General features: G+C 37.8%; 1 protein-coding gene across 3 annotated transcripts in view; it reads left to right on the top strand.

Annotated features, from left to right (window-relative positions):
* Positions 1-17,150, top strand: part of MTNR1A (melatonin receptor 1A) — a 106,016-nt gene extending 88,866 nt beyond the window's left edge. For all 3 annotated transcript variants that reach the window (XM_043546115.1, XM_043546116.1, XM_043546117.1), the window contains exon 3: positions 8,862-17,150. In XM_043546115.1, coding sequence (XP_043402050.1) covers positions 8,996-9,730 — 735 coding nt within the window. In that variant the 5' untranslated portion in view covers positions 8,862-8,995 and the 3' untranslated portion in view covers positions 9,731-17,150. The remainder of the gene's footprint in view (positions 1-8,861) is intronic.
* The last annotated feature ends 716 nt before the right edge of the window (positions 17,151-17,866 follow it).

Below are 17,866 nucleotides of genomic sequence, written 5' to 3'. Positions count from 1 at the left end.
CTAAATATGGACCTTTGAACCTAACTTTAGGCACCATTGTTGTAAACGTTATCCTTTATTTGCAAACTTGTTTTATTAGTCACTCTTCTTCATATGCACAACCTATTTGGCCAAGGCCAATCTGGAACTGATCCCTAATATTTTATTCCCTGTATTGTGGGAGTCCCTATTGTTGCTCTCCTCCAATCACTCTAATTTGCATATAATATCCTTGGCTAGAGGGTGAGCAGGCATTTCAAATCAATTTGTTGCTGTTGCTTCTTTGGAAGATTGTGTATGATAACTCTGTTCTGCAGTATACAATTAAGTATAATCTGAACACAGTATTATGATCTTTCCTATATGCAACACTAGCTATGTAGCTATTCTTTCTCATCTCTCACGTATAGTATATTGTTCCTGCTCTCCTGGGGTCCAGTCCTGAGCACCCTGAGTTCCCATTGACTTCAATAGGAGCTGAAGAGACTCAGCTCCTTACAGAATCTGAGCTGTACTGTGGTATTCAAAATATTTGCCTTACTAGACTTGTTATAAATGAATGGAAGTGTAAATATTTAATACTGTCTACTGAGTGCTAACAAGCTTCCTGCCTGACATTATGGATGTGTCAAATTCTATGGTTGTAATAATTACACATTAGGCTTGGTTAGCCGTCACTAGGTGATATTTCTATGACAAGAGGACACATGCCTGAAAGGTCAAGGATCACAATACTGGATTTTTCATGCCCTTCTGAACATTGTTTCTATTATGAGAAATTGTATAACAATTATAACAATGAAGCCCTAATGTAATGTGAGGCCTCTTTTCAGATTAAAAAGAAAATTAGAGAGAGATGTTTTCATGCACGTGTTTGATGCTGAAATGTACACGCTGGGCTTAAAGCCATTCACATCCTCTTGCATGACCACCTGCAGTACCAGATTTAATTTGTTAATCAGGAGTAAACCCCAAAGGCCTCCGTCACGCAATTAAAATTGAATATGCACGTGGAATTTTTGATGCAAGCCAGGTTTAGAAATAGAGTCTTGATTTTAAAAATAGGCATTTCACATCTAAGGGAGCTGATATTATGATCTGTAAAATGAATGAAGTTCCCCAGAGTAACTGGAGTTTATACAATATTTATTTCTGCATTTCTTTTCAATGGTTTTGTACCATTTTGATGCAGAGTTGTATAGACCATTAAGTTTCTTAATCCTCTAGGACCTGTGCTTCAGTGAAACTGGGGACTGTCTGTGCAAACTTACTTATCTAAGCAAACTTACTTGGCTTTGAAATGGTGGCTGAGAAGTAACCCTGAAGGGAAGAAATGGTAATTGACTCAACTTGCAGGCTATTCCTCTCCATATAATACTTTTGGGGCACTTTAACCCTTGTAGAATTCCAAATGAGATACTTAGATGTAGCAGTTTTCACATTCTGCATTGCCACCAGGAACATACTGGACTGGAGCTGATCCTGCTTTCCTTGAACCCAATATCAACTAATTGTTTGTAGGGCGATATCAGTGGGCACATGGAATGCAGGATCATCCGCCTACTGTGTAAGAAATAACTATATCAGAGACTGTAGCTGATTTCTAACAGCCCATCGTAGTTGTACCAAGTAACGAACATATTGATACCTTGAAAGTAAATGGAGCATTTTGTAAATTACTTGTTTACAGGACCAGGAATGCAAAGAGGAGTAGGTTAGTTAACTAGCACTGGACACTTAGAAAACCACTGGAGAGCAGTTATTAATTAACACATTTTAAAATTGAAGGAACATTTAGGGCATCCCGTGTCACACAGTATAAAGATAGCCTGTTCATGATTGGTCTAATCTTTTTGAATGCCATTATGTGCAAACCAAAAGGGGACACTGACCTCACAAAACAGTGTGGTCACAGGGAAAATGGCAGCATGATATGCTTCCTAAGACTATGCACCATTCTATTTTACAAAACAAAAATGGCATCCAAAGGAAAGTAGCTCATGGCCTGTTCTGCAAAAGTAAAGGTGAATTCACTTTGTACTGTTTTTAGCTTTCTAGTCCTGTTTTCCATACAATCTAGACCAGTACTTTCTGGTTTCCCTGTGACGTACTGTAATCTGGAACTGTGGTCACTCCTAGCATTGTGTTGCTCTGGAGTAGGATTGCTAGTTTATTGAAGTGTTGCTAGTTTTTTACAGGAGAATATCAGCGTGTTTGTATTTTTGGTTTTATGACTATGGAGCACAATGTTTGACTCTTTCCCTTCTTTGCTGCACACGTGTTTGGTGAGCATAATGTTGAATTAGTTGTTTATGTCTATCTAATAATGCACAACTTTGGGTTTATCTTTTGAGCCTGTGCATTTTATAGCACTAAATGAGAAAATATCTAGACTAAAGGGAAAATATAGTTTTATGATTAAATAAAATACAATGAGAGACCCCTGGACATAACCAGTAAAAATTTTAGCAGTTACCAGAAATCTTATAAGATGTCACTAGAAGAATTCAAGGTGCTTTACTATGAAGATATGGTGATAAGAGTACCAAGTCCTAAGAATCCTGGCAGTGAAGCATTTTGAACAAGTTATACCTCCAGAGAATTTGACCTACATTTATAGAAAAAAAAATCCCAATAATTAAGCCTAGCCTATAATTAGTTACATCAAGATCAGAAGCTAATGCTTCGACATTCACATCTGGGCATATTTGAGAGGTGATAAAAAAGCAGTTAGGAATTGCATAGACATTCTAATCAGAAACTACATTTGACTTCATAATTGACCCTAGATTGTAAATGTTACATACCACTATCATTAGGGAGTGGGGAATTAATAAGTAAGCACTAAGGGCCTGCTCCAGCTCTTATTAAAGTCAATTGAAAGACTCCCATTGACTTCAGTGGCCATAGGATCAGGTCCTGCCTCAAAATAAACACTTATGGTAAAAAAGGAAAGGTTGAAAAAATGTCTCAAAGTTAGAAAAATGTAAAAACATGCTTGGGTCCCATCAGACCTAGGTGCATATGAGATGTGAACAGTCCATTAAAAGAAAGAGAACGCATTATTTACCTGAATGCAGTACAGTCTGTATTGTGGCTCCTGGATACCCAGTGAACAACCGATGGGTGTGGGAGGTCCCTAAGCAAGAAGCTAGAAGAAGGTTACAGATAATATGTTAAACATGCATACACATCATACAGGTTTAGAAGATATTGGGAATGGAGTCTTGTATCTCGTTAGAGCTGGAGCCTCTAGCTATTAATACAATACGAATACTAAATATGTCATTAAATTATGTTAATGATGCAAACTGGTCAATGTAAGCATAGGGGTTTAGGTGTAAAGAAGATTGAAAGGGAGAAGATCAATTACAGGTGTTTAATAACTTTTTAGGGGGGGAATGCAGATGTTTGATTTGATCTATCTATTTAGGTGGAAAATATTTTCCCTCTTTCTAGCATAGAATAATCTGTGGCTGTTGACAAAGTGTGAACGTTCTGCTGTTCTATACATGTAAAATAATTACTTGCCTGTTTTTCTTTTCTTCTTCATTGAGATGATTCTAGATTTTTTGTTTCTATTCATATTTAAGTTATTGCTGCTTTGCTTGTTCTGGTTATTTGTTTGCTTGTTTCTCATAGCCAAATTTCATAGGGGCCAAAATTGGTCCCTGAAAGTCAGAAACTAGATTGCTGTGTTCACTAAGGATTAACACCGTGGCTAGACCATGAAGCCACCTGAAAATAAATTTAGTAATAAAATAATTTTATTCTTTGGGTGAAGAATAAAAAGTTAGCATAAGAAAGTGAAGAGTAGAAACAGCAAACTAAAAAATGTTAGTCTAAATAAATGTGTTGAAAAATAATAGCAATCCCTTATCACTGTTGCCACTAAAATAAGATCTCCAGGCCTCCCACTCTACTACTCAATTGAAGTTTTTTCATAATCCCAAAATCTTAAATAGGACTCACCAACCTTATAAAATTTAGTTATTTTGCATCATAGATCTAAAACCTCCAAAATTTCTTATTCTTACCACTCCTTCCAGCAGAGAGAAAGTCAACTCTGCCCCTGCCAATACCTGCCTCTTGACATTTGGGGAGCTCAGGTCTCCAGGCCAAAGTCTGCTCTCAGTTGTGTCAGCAAAACTGAGGGCAGAATTTGGGTTTCTTTCCCCTGGTAATGTGGCTGCATGGTGCTGAGTTCCCTGAACGCTAAGTCTGAGGTTTGACATTGGCAATTTCTTCCTTTATAGGTTCTACTCATATCGGGCTAGATTCCATTCCAGTCACAGGCAAAAATCTGATTACCTTCAGTGCTAAAGGATCAAGCCCAAATACAGAGTCTATGGGATCATTATGAGCATACAAAATACGATGTGTCACACAGATATCAATTACTGCCAGTACAACAGCCTGTGGATCTTCTGTGCTGCTTCTCCATCTATTTTGGCAATGGCATCATGAAAATTAATAGTATGAGTCTTTCCTACAACTTCCCTGTGTCACATTTATTCCATTCATTTTATGCGGTGTTTCCCTTTGGGGAAAGTGGAATTGTGTGGATCATTTGTTTTCTTTCGTAAAAATTGGAAGATGGCAGATTGGTCTGATATGGAACATGTACTGTGCATGAGCAGTCACGCAGGTTTCTTCTGCATTCACAGCACTGCCAATATTTTATGGAGCATTTCTTTGGACTGTATCTAAAAGCAGAGCCTACTGACTCTAGTCAGACCAGCTCAGCTTTCTCCACACTTCTTTACAAGTTTAAAGAACATTATTAAGGTTGCAAGCCCTCAAAAGTTAGGAAATACCAGAATTCAGACTGCATGTGAAACCTTAATTCGCTCCCCTTGTGTGTATGCATTGCAATACAGTCTTTAATTACATGATGGCGTACTATTTTTTCCACAGAACTCCCTGCTCATTCAGTGCACAGAATGGAAGGTGCTCAATTAATGAACAGCTATTTAATATTTTGTTTTCTCAGCATTTGTTCGAAGTGTAGCCACAGGGCTTATTTACTGCACAACGTTCTCTCCCCTCCCACCAGCCTCCTTGCCCAGACTCCCCTCTGGCTCCTGCCCCCATGAAGTCTAGCTCTTGTGAAGTCTGGATTCAAATCAGCACAAGTTGACAAGCTCCTTGCTCTCAGGTCTGGTGCCACACCTCAGCCCAGCCCACAGGAGACCAGAGCTGCAGTTATAGGCAGAATTCTGCTCAGCCCCTGGAGCCTGCCCAGTGTGGACAGAATCTTTTGGGGATTTAACGACTAAAAATCTACGCATGTTCTACTGAGCCCGTGCAAACTGATTTTTCAAGAGCCTGTAATTTGGGCAAATTTGGACTGATTTTCATAAGGAAAGCAAAAAGCAAATCCTTGACGCAGAAGTCCCCCCTGCTGCCAAATGTCAAGCCGCAGCTCTAAAGTCTGGGGATGCTAGCACATTTTTTTCATAGAAAAGATCAAAGTTTTTCAATATGGGCAAACCAGTTATTTTTCCCTTGTCTTGTTCTTGGAAGTGGCTGAACCATTGTGGCTGAAAGTTTTTGGGGGAAAAAATCAGCCTGCAGAAGAAACCAGCATGGAAAATTTCAGCCCAAATAGTTAAAATTTGGCAAAGCTATGGGCAAATGAAACAGTGCCTTATAATAGGAAGTGACTCAGCCCCACCTGTAATTTATATAGTGTTGAATTTACACACTTACAGCATTCTGCAAACAGTCTTCCAGTGGGTCATGAACAGATTTTTGAGCAAAGACCAACAGAGGGAATGGATTTTATATTTTCCTTCTGTTTCTATTCAAACTTCCTCCTTTCATGCTGCCGCTGAAATTAATAGGACCTCTGCCACAGGCTTCATCACAAGCAGACTCTAGGATGGCATTAGATCCTCAGTCAAAAAGAGGAAACAATTTCAGAAATCAACAAGAGAAAGGCATCTAGAAAACTAGGTACAAAACTTATAAAAAACAGTATATCTTAATCTTTTAAATAAGGCCATTTATCCCAGCTTCTGTTAGTAGGAACAGTTAATGGGCATCACGTGCCTGCATTGAATAAAATTAAAATACGAAAAAATACATACTATTCTGAGCCAAATATTTCCACGTTTCTGCATCTCTGCATGTGTCTTGAGATTTAGTATTTCCCTATGAACATTTAAAGCATGGGATTAGCAGGAGAAAATGCTTTTTTCCATGTTTTAATTAATGTAATTATATTAAAAGAAGTGGAGCACAATGTTGAGAATTGCAGCAGTGCAAAGGGCTTGATACTGCATTGGTATTTTCATTTTAAAGCTGATTTTCAGTTATAATTTAACAGTATGGTACTTGCTTACATGCTGAAAAACTTGAATAAAACATTGTCCCAAAAAATCTGCTTTTAGTAAGTTGGCTTTTTTAAAAAAAATATAGAAAGATAAGAGAGAATATGTTGGGTTGTTTTAAAAAATATCCTTGCCTCGTTGAAGTCAATAGCCAATACCCATTAACTTCCATGATGCCATGATTTCATCCCTTATAATGAATAATCTGTCCACAATTTCTTTTATCTGAATTTTGGTTCCATGTTTTGCTTGTCATTGTTTTCAGTTTGCACTGTGGTTGTAGAGGTGTTGGTCCCAGAGAGACAAGATGGATGAGGTGATATGTTTTATTGGACCAACTTCTGTTCGTGAAAGAGACAAGCTTTCCAGCTTCTACAGAGCTTTTCTTTTTCATGCTTCCCTACATTGTATAATATTCTGGACAATGAACACCTATTATTGTAGGGACCTCTTGATACCAACTACTAGCAGTGCATTAGGGTTACAGGGATCCCCTGGTCTGGAATTTACATTCTAGTTGACGAAAGAGTGTCAAGTAAGGTCTCTAATGAAAGCCTGTGTCATACTGGTCATCTCAATGATTGAGCGATGTATGTACAGGTGATATTTAAAGAGTTGTGTATCTATGTACACAAATTATGTTCTTAAAGCATATAAGGTGACATGTTTTAGAATGGTTCCACCAGACAGGAAGTAAGAAATGTTTAGCTGTCTGGCTACATGAAAGTGAAGTATTGTAAGCTTTACAGTGGAGACACATTTACATACTGAGTCAAATGCTAATGCAGGGATGTGAAATCAATGAAAAAAGCACACAGGAAAAAATGAGCTGTGCAGAATGATATCCTGATCTCAAACTAAAACAGTGGTTTGAGAGAGTATATCTAGGAGGTGCAGAGGAACCCCCAATGATTACTTCAGTCTGTGAAGACAAGCTGCCAGTGGGCTTGATCTCAGGAGCAAAGGTCTCAACTAAATTAGTTGAAAACACTGTGGAAAGGACTTGGGGTAAGCTGTTTTGTTAGTCTCTAGAAAACATGTTATGATTTTGTTTTATATGTAACCATTTGTTACCAATATTCTCACTCTCTATCACTTGAATTTCTGTTTGATAATAAACTTATTGTTTTCACTATATCTAAGCATTGTGTGTTAAGTAAAGTGGTGATCCCGAGTGGAATTTTACAACCCGGTGTACACTATTCCTTTGGGATTAGCAGAACTAAGAGTTCTGTGAGTGCTCAATAGACCAGGGATTGAGCACTCTAGAGGAAAGATAGTCTCTATATTTGCAATAAGACCTCACATGTGACCTACAGTGTATGACGTAAATGTCTCATGAGAATAATAGTCTTCGTGCTTGCAATATAGAGGCAAATAAACATGTAGATTGACTAGTGTTTTAAAAACGCATGAGGTTAAACTAATTGAACATAAACTCATACATTTGTAAAATACTTGAAGGATTATGAGGTGCTCAGATGCTACAGCCTAAAATAGATTGATTCTGATTTACCTGCTTGATTGAGGGCCCTATCCAAAGCCCATTAAAAAGTCAGCAATATCTTTTCAGATTTCAGAGTAGCAGCCGTGTTAGTCTGTATTTGCAAAAAGAAAAGGAGTACTTGTGGCACCTTAGAGATTAACACATTTATTTGAGCATAAGCTTTCGTGATGCATCCGATGAAGTGAGCTGTAGCTCACGAAAGCTTATGCTCAAATAAATTGGTTAGTCTCTAAGGTGCCACAAGTACTCCTTTTCTTTTAGTATCTTTTCAGCAACTTCTCTTTGCTGCTGCATCTGCTGTGCTTACCTTTAGGTAGAGCAATCAGGAAAAAGGAGTAAGAGTATGTGGCATCAGTGTTCCATGCTGAAGATCTTTAAACTATCTTTGTCAGCCCTACATGATTTTAAAAACAGGATGAAAAAATTGGGATTTTGGGGTTTTTTTTAGGGTTTTAGAAACTCTTTCCTTGAAAAATACCGGAAGGATGTTGTCTCTAAATATTAATACAATTACAGTATTGTAGCTGGAGTCTTTAAAATTTATTAAGGTAATATCACCCAATAAAGGCTTGAGATACAAACAGGAAAACAGATTTAAGTTTCAGAAGTAGAAAAGTTTGGGGATAATTTAAGGAAAAGCAATGGAGTTAAATGTGAAAAGTGAATGAGAGTTTTAAATGGCACCATATTCGTCGTCATGTTATTTATGCTCATTTTTTCAAGAGAGTCTGTTTTAATAAGACATGAATTCTGGATCTGTGTGATTAGGAGAATCCAAGTAAATGACATAATAAAAATAGAAGTTTTATGGTAACTAAACCCAATAAAACCTTTGTTTTAAAAGTACACCTTAGAATTGAACCATTTCCTCTTTAAAGAAAAATAAGTGTCTTATTTCTGATACATGAAAATAAAGTTTGGGGTTAATAGAAAGTAGAGTTTTCCTCTGAGACTGGCTGCTAAAAATTTGGAGACACACAAAGGAAGAAAGAATAAAAGAAAAAAGAGAAATAAATATTTTTTTCATATTTATTTTGCAGGAAATATATTTGTTGTAAGCCTGGCCATTGCAGACTTGGTAGTGGCGATCTACCCATACCCACTGGTCCTGACATCTGTATTTCATAATGGATGGAATCTGGGCTACCTCCACTGCCAAATTAGTGGTTTCCTGATGGGCCTAAGTGTCATTGGATCAATATTCAACATTACAGGCATTGCTATTAATCGATATTGCTACATCTGCCACAGCCTCAAGTATGACAAGCTGTATAGTGACAAGAATTCTCTGTGCTACGTCATTCTCATCTGGATCCTGACATTTGTTGCTATTGTTCCTAATCTGTTTGTTGGATCTCTACAATATGATCCACGAATCTACTCGTGCACATTTGCACAATCTGTGAGCTCACCGTATACAATAGCAGTGGTGTTTTTCCATTTCATGCTTCCCATAGGCATAGTTACTTTCTGTTACTTGAGAATATGGATCCTTGTTATTCAGGTAAGGCGAAGGGTTAAACCTGACAACAAGCCCAGGCTGAAGCCACATGACTTTAGGAACTTTGTCACCATGTTTGTGGTATTTGTACTGTTTGCGATCTGCTGGGCTCCTTTGAATTTCATAGGCCTGGCTGTGGCTGTCGACCCAGACACAATAATCCCCAGGATTCCAGAGTGGTTGTTTGTATCCAGTTACTACATGGCATATTTCAACAGCTGCCTTAATGCTATCATATATGGACTCCTGAACCAGAATTTCAGAAGAGAATACAAGAGAATTATTGTCACAATTTGTACAGCAAAGGTTTTCTTTCAGGATAGTTCTAATGATGCAGCAGATAGGATGAAAACCAAACCCTCACCACTGATTACAAACAACAATCAAGTGAAGGTAGACTCAGTGTGAAATTGGGACCCTCACCATTGCCGATCTACAACATTCAAACACTAGTTCTGGTTTATTAGCTGCACAGTTGAAGTGCTGTACTGAAATACTAGTCCTATATGAAAGGTACTTGGACAATGTTCTGTGTACAGTATTTGTGAGCCAAAGTAACACAGCCTTGACATAAAGAGCCTCCTGTTGTACAATATATCTTTCAAATAATGACTCGCTTATATGCTTAAGGTATTACAGGGTTACAGAATTTTTTTAAATTTTCTGTTTAACATCGATAACTGAAGATGGATTGGAACTGAACTGCCATATTAACTGGCTGTTTGAAAAAGCCTCGATCTGGACTCCCTAAATTGCAAGGCAGGCTATGGTACTGATCTTGACACCCTTAACAACTTCTGTTAAAGGAAAAATGGGAGCTGTTTATTCCAGTGTGTGGGAACGTGAAAAGAGGAGGGAAAATACTTGAAATGTTTCACTAAGAATCTCAGTCTATATATTTAAGTTCCTAGAGTAGTCATAACTTTGTGGCAAATAAGCCTTACCACTCCTTTCAGGTAACTACACAGCCCTTGTTTAGTTCTCCTCTTTAAAACTGTTTTTAGGAGGAAAAATATGCATGTCTGATTATCTCAAAAGCTACAAGGGCCTATAGAACAGCTAGGGGCATGCTGGGGGATGGCAGGGAGTACACACGGGTTCAGCAGGAGCTCAAAGAACGTGGGGGGATTTTGAGGTATGGGAACTTCCAACTTCCCTAATGTCCAGGAGAAATACAATGGGAGAAGCCTGGAAGCCACCCAAAAGGAGAGAATGGGGCAGATATCCTCTGGAGATAGTAGAGAGAACTGCCTGTTGCTCCTCTGTGACCTATGCGTGGCAGCGGGAATTGCCAGGCATGGACCAAGAAGCCAAATGCACTTATGAGGGCATATGAGGGGAATGGGAGTTTGTTTTGGGGAGTGACAGGGCCTCCATGGGTTCTGACTGCTTAGCTGAACTCTCAACCACATGAAGCCTGGAGGATTGAGATAAGCATATCAGATTCACTTACTGCTTCCCAAAATGAGCCTGTGACTCTGTTCTAACCTCTAGAAGCCCTGGCTGCTTCTCAAAATTGTCCAAAAAAGCTTTTTGAAATGTTGGTATCTAAACACCTCATCCATAGTTACCAGTGATGAAAATGGTATAAAAGTCTAGAGAGATTAACAGACCAGAATAATAGAGAAGAGAAAAGAGAAGGCACACTACCCTGTGGTAGAGGGTCAAAGGAATAGATGGTTCCCAGTATTGGACCAGCCACTCCCTATGTGGCCTACCCATAGATGTGTTCCATGCATGGGCAAGAGATGAAGAGGGTGGGGAAGGGAGGAAGTGCAGCTAGGCAGGCCTTGGCCTTCTACAGTGAATCTCCACTTACAGTGAACTCATTTGGTGAAAATTTTTTTTTTTTACAAGAATAGGTTTCAGCTTTTTCAGTTAATGGACTGAGATCCTTTCAAACACTATGCAAGGATTGTTCTCTCACTAACTCGCATTATCATTAAAAGGAATGATCACTGAATTAGATCTGTAAAGGTTTCAGCTATCATAGCTTTCTAATCATTAGCCATCCTATCCTGGCATATATTTACTTCCCACAATCACTGATGCTTGAGTTTTTCCAAGACAGTTCCAGCCATCTCTACAAGACTAAAAGGTTTTAATAGTTTATCAACATTTTATTATTATATGTTGAAATATACACTATATTGAAACTGGTTCATTAAAATAATTACATGATACACTAGAAAAAGATTTGGATTTCAACACCTTAGATGTCTTTGAAAACATTAAATACTCACTGTGTTCTATAATTCCTTCACTGTAGACAGCCTTAAAAGCATCTCATGTCTTTTGGGCATATATTATTGTACACTTGACTTAATATAAATTATGAGCTAAACAGAACATTCATACATACTTGAAATCACACTAACATTTTGGCATCTGAATAGTTTCTTACCTTAAAAACAGGTGCCTCCTGTTGTCCTTCACTCACTTCAGGCTTGTAATGAACCTAACTAAGTAATGATGAAACAATGTCCAGATGAACAGGCCAGTCAATGCATTATCAAGGTGCTTGACTCATCTTTGTTTACATTCAGATCTGTGTGGGCAGTCAAAACCGCTCTGTAAATAACCAGTTCTCTTCTATTGTGGTATCGTCATATGATATGATTAACAGTATAAAGTACATCACAGCTTCCTTCAGTGATTTCATCCTTAGAGGATGCTTAGCCGTGTACTGGCATTGCTTATAGTGTGTAGTTATAGCACAATAATGAGGGAGGCAAGACCACCCTATATGAGTCACATAAGAAATACACTATTTAAATTACTACAAAAAGTCTTGCCTTATTTAAAACAAATATTTTCACTTAAAACAATGTAATATTTTGTGGGGAATCTGATAAAGTAGTTTCAGTAGCCTAATCATCAGTGAATGTAGTATTGTCAAAGGTTTTTTTTCACTTGCCCGTTTCAAACTGGAAGCTTACATGTTTATCACTTCTACGCACATTTAAGCCTTGAAACAGCCATTAGTGTGGGTTATCTGAGGACTTAAAATCCCTTTTGATTCACAAGTGCGATAATATATTTTTGATTATAATAAAACTCATTTGCTAGACACAATAAACGATATATTATACCAAAGGTCTATATTTTGGTGAACAGGCCTGTAATTAAAATTGAGAACATTTTTCAGATCTGGTATTTTGAAGGATTTATATTAATATTAAAACTACAGAAATTATGTATTTGGTGATGATATGAGCTGCTAAATAGAGCAATAATTTTAAAAAGACTAATCCCTTGCTTTTTGGGGGGGTATTGTTGCTTGTAGCTATTTGTTTGCCTCCAAATTAACACAGATGACCAGCTGGCTGGAACTTTTAGGAAATTATTTGCTGACCTCTTTAAATTTTTCTGCTTATTTTTCGACCATTCCATAGTATGTTTTTAGGAGTGGTTTCCAAAGTCACTCCCAACCAACACCACCTCCAAATGCAAAACAACTGCAAATTAAAACCAAAGTACCAGTGTTTAAGTTCCCTAGAACGATTTATGGCCTGATCCTGTGAGGTGCTTGCAACATGATGAACAGCCTCTGTTGGAAGTTGCTCAGCACCTCACAGAACTGGGCCATCTATAATCAACAAGTAATGCCTGGAGGACATAGGATGCTTCTTGCTCAGTAAAAATAGAACTAAGCTCTGGCAGTTGTGGGGTTTACCCAAACAAGTCTTGCAATTGAACTGTACAAATGGATGATCCCTAAGATATAAGTAAAGATATTTTTACCTTCAAAGTGATGAAATTCACCCCTGTGTAAAAGACCAGCGTAGGACTGCTACACCACTTAATCCAATTAAACTGTATTTTGAAGGCTTAAGTGGTGCATAGGCCCTTTGAATATGTGTGATTTTCACTCTTTAAGGACCCAGTCCTGCAATGTGTTACACATGGATAGACCTCTGCTTTTGAGCTGAGCCTCAGTGAAGCCAATGGACATCCAGGCATGAGCAGGGATACACCCAGGTGCAAAACATTGTAGGATCAATGGCTAAATGAGTCTCAATTTTCCCTATGAAAATTCTTTTTTCTGTATGATCCTGGTTGTGCTAACAGTCAGTCTGTGTGTGTCATCACATCCTGAATAACACTATTGCTGTGTTTGGTACAGTCTTCATTTTATTGGTGGTGATTTTCAGTGCAAGCTTTATATAACACAAAAGTATAGCACTGTTTCCTTTTAACTAGCACAGAAAATATTAACACATTAATATTAGTTAGTGTTTATAGTATTTAAACAGTGATTGTTTGCAGCTATGTACATTAATTTTGAATAGTTTACTTATAGTGCTCATTGCAATATTTCTTTCGCTCCACTCTGCTTCTAGTGGAACAACACGGAAAAACAGCAAAAAAATGTGTTATTTTGTATGGACATCAAAGCAACAACAAAGCTGTTATTTGGTTTTTCTTTATGTTTGAGAAGATTATCTTTCAATAATCCATAATAATCTATTCTATTCTAATCAGTCTGTGTAGAAACAAATAACCCATCCTGCTACGATCAGTCTATACTGCACCTTTTGATTGCTTTTTGAACTACTTTTGCAATGTTATTGTTGATTAGCTTCAAAAAGAATTATGACACAAAGGAATTCATTGGTCCATTGAAACTGCACAGCAAACAACATATATACAATAAGCACATGCAGTCTCAATGTAAAAAGCCTAGAACCATAGCCTTCAAAGTAGCTTGTTTCTAAACCAGTAGTAATGCAAAATAACAGATATTCTCTAATCCCTTTCCAATATGTGCACTTTCTTTCTGCTCATAATTAATAATTCCCAGCACTTTAAAAAGAATTAAGACTTGCTACTGTTTGCCATTTGCTGACTGAGGCTTTAGACTGGATATGTGCCAGCGAAGATAAACTTGCTTGCCAATTCAGAACCTGTAGAAAAACACACTAGTCATGGCCTCACATGCCATGTAATATAGCTCAAATTTTTGCCTAATTTAAATGAGAACCCCATTTTGTGGTTCAGTTTTTTCAATTATAAGAAAAAAATCCTACCTTAATACCTTGTATGTTTCTGGGAAGTTCTAATTATATAAAAAAGAATATAACTTGCCCACAGTACATACCTCTTAGATTCTATTCTAGAAGAAAGAAAGGAAAGGTGAAAGGAAGAGGCGCATATGTTAAAACTGATCTGGGGTTACTTTAATACACATTGGCAACCCAAAACAGCGATATTACTGAATATTGACCATAATATTTATGATACATTATATATAACATGCCTATAAACAAACTATGCCAATATATTAATATTAAAGATGAAAGATGAGCTCCTTAGCTAATGTAAATCAGCATAGCCCCACTGATTTATAACAGCTGAGGATCTGGCAATATTTACTTTCATACATGTACAGGACACCTAGCATACCATTACACTAGCTACGTTTCTCTCTTCATTTTAAAAAATTCATCACTGTCAGCTATCCAGGTCTATACCAAGGTTGTGGAGGAATGTGAAATTGCCTGCGAAATCTCTGCAAAATAAACCTCATCCAATGGAGTTGTCTATGTGATTTATTTTTTAAATAAAGTAAATATATTAACTCAATGGCTTGATTAAACTTCTGTTATCTAGCCATGTTTCATTGTTCCTATATTGGTGAAATCCTACAAGCTTTTGGCAGATATCCGGAAATTATCATCTATATGTAACTCTATGGATGTATGAAAATAGACATGCCACACACACGTCCCCATATGGGTGCACAAGGATGGCATTTAATTATAAACATGTAAATGGGGTCCTGATCCTGAGAACTCTTACTCAGACAGACTCTTACTCAGACAAGTATTCTCATGAAAATGGAGTAATCTCATTGACTTCAGCAAGAACTACTTGTTTAACTGCTTCAGGATCAAGCCCTAGAATAGTAACCTAAATTACTGCTTAGAAGCCATAAATTAGAAAGTGTGACAGAACATTGAATACCCTGATGAAACGTTGGAGAATTTGTTCAAGGATGGACAAGAATCATATCAACATGTTGTAATACTGCTAATGGTAAGCTTGATTTCCCCGCCCTCCCCAAATCAAATAGTTACATGGATACACAATTACACTTTTGTGCAATCTTTAGTGATGCATTATCTAGGTCACACCCTCACAACACACAAAGTATAACTAGTGGTTATTTTGAAGAAAGAATTGAAATATTTTAAATTACATATAACTACATAGGCTACACATTGAAAGGACTTCTTCAAGCCATGCTAAAAGGTATGCTCCACCGGCTTAGATACGGCAACTATTCCAACTCTGCAGTACTATCCTCAGGTGGACTTTGCATCTATGGTCAGGATATATATCAAAATATGCATGTTTAAATCCAAAAGACCAGTATACAGCCCTTGGAACAGAAGGATGATAGTTGCACTGATGATGTATATGCTCAACCTGAGCATTTCCCCCAACTCAGTATGTGGCTCATGCCATATTCCAGGATAATTCCTTCGCTCTCCCTTCAGTATTAACCCTTCTCTAATTTCATATTCCAAACTATGGCCCTTTCTACCCCATGTCTGAGCAGGCTATCAGCCTGACTCTCCCCACCCACCTGGCCGCAGCAGCCAATCCACTCTTTCATGAGAAGTGCTGTCGGCTGTGTGTCAGCATACCCCAGCCCAATGTAACCACCAATTCTTTATTTTAAGGGATGTCAGATGGTCCTCCACTCATACCTAATACGGATAAGCATTTTATCAGATACAAATATATAGTTTAAGCAATAATCACGCAAAGGGTTCTGCACTGTGATGCCAATGTATATTTTTTGCACCATGAATAAACCACCACAAGGTGATGTTCCTTCAACAGAAGTGTCCTGTATATTTCATACAGTTTGCTTTTATTTCCATGAAATGCAGGTGGTTACCCTGCTGCCCACCCCCTCATCTTGTTCTCCAGCCACATGACACCCTCCCCTTTTGCTTCCTGGACTGAGGGAGGGACCAGGATTAAAGATCAGGAGGAAACAAACTCTCACTGAGGACTTGTCTACATGGAACATTATTGCCTGGCATGCACTGAAACAGGAGTTCTGAAACTGCACTATGGAATGTTTAGCACACAGTAGCAAGGTCCACGCAGCCAGTTAATGTGCAAAAAACGAGTGCACTGTAGATTCACAGCCTTGGCTTGCCACGTACGAACTCTCTGTGTAGACAAGCCATGAGAAAGCAAGCTGGGAGGTGGTGTTTTGGTTCCCAATAGGGAGAAGACTCACATCAGATAGAAAACACAACTCAGCCTACCCTCCCAGGGGCCTTCCCTCCTCCCTAGCACAACTACCCTAATAGCTTCACTTAATATTGGATCCAGTCAATGGTCCATCTAGTCAGTATCTTCTCTGACATTAGCCACTACTGTTTGAAGAAGACGAACCTCTTTAATGACCAACTTCACAATAAATTAGCTATGGGAGGAGTTTCCAGGCAGGGAGTGATTTGCTTAATCTCCTGAAATATGTAGGTTATAAATGGTTGTTCTGCCAAGCTAGTATAAATATGTAGTTATTACAATTATATGTTTACCTGCAAATTTCCTATGGCTGAGTGTTTGGAACTTCCTCACCATACACTGAAATGGCAGTTTAATGAACTTGATGGTCCCAATTCTGCTTTCAGTTACACTGAATTTCATAACAGCTACATAAATGTATGTGAAACCCAAACTTCACCTGTTATGTGTCATTCTATGAGTACCTATCGTCTGATCAAGACTTTGTTAAATAACATTTGTCTAATCATTAATTTGGATGAAATTTGTGAAAATTTAAAAATAAATGGACTTTTTTCATAACTTCCTCATGTTGGAGAATGACTTGTAAGATTTTAATTGAATGTTAATTCATGAATGTATAATATATTGAAGAACAATTTCACATACAGTGTTTTCAATTGTTTTGATTATTCAGCCAGCTCTGCTGTCATTACCTGGTTGTATGTAATTATGGAAGTGTAAAGTGAATACACAATTATGCACACCACAGCTTCAAAAACTGTAAGCCCAGAACAGACTACTTTGATCATCTAGGCTGACTTACTGTATAACACTGGCCACATGACTTCCTTGAATTAATTCCTGTTTGAAGCATACCTTTCAGAAAAAACATCCAATCTGGAATGTAATATTGCCAGTGCTAGAGAATCCACCACAACCCTTGGTAAATAGTTCCAATGGTTAATTACTCTCACTGTTAAAAACGTGCACCTTATTTGCAGTCTGAATTTGTCTAGCTCCAGCTTCCAGCCATTGGAAGCTATACCTTTGTCTGGTAGATTGAAGAGCCCATTATCAAATATTTGTTCCTCATGTAGGTACTTATAGACAGTGATCAAGTCACCCCTTACCTGTCTCTATGTTAAACTATATAGATTGAGCTCCTTGTGTCTATCACAATAAGACATGTTTTCCAATCCCTTAATTATTCTCATAGCGCTTCGCTGAACCCTCTCCAACTTCCCAACATTCTTCCTGAATTGGGGCCAACAGAACAGGACATAATAG

This window comes from Chelonia mydas, chromosome 4 (genome assembly GCF_015237465.2).
Source record: "Chelonia mydas isolate rCheMyd1 chromosome 4, rCheMyd1.pri.v2, whole genome shotgun sequence".
Lineage (NCBI taxonomy): Eukaryota > Metazoa > Chordata > Testudines > Cheloniidae > Chelonia > Chelonia mydas.
The sequence above is the reverse complement of the archived record's forward strand: the minus strand, read 5'-3'. Positions and strand labels throughout refer to the sequence as shown.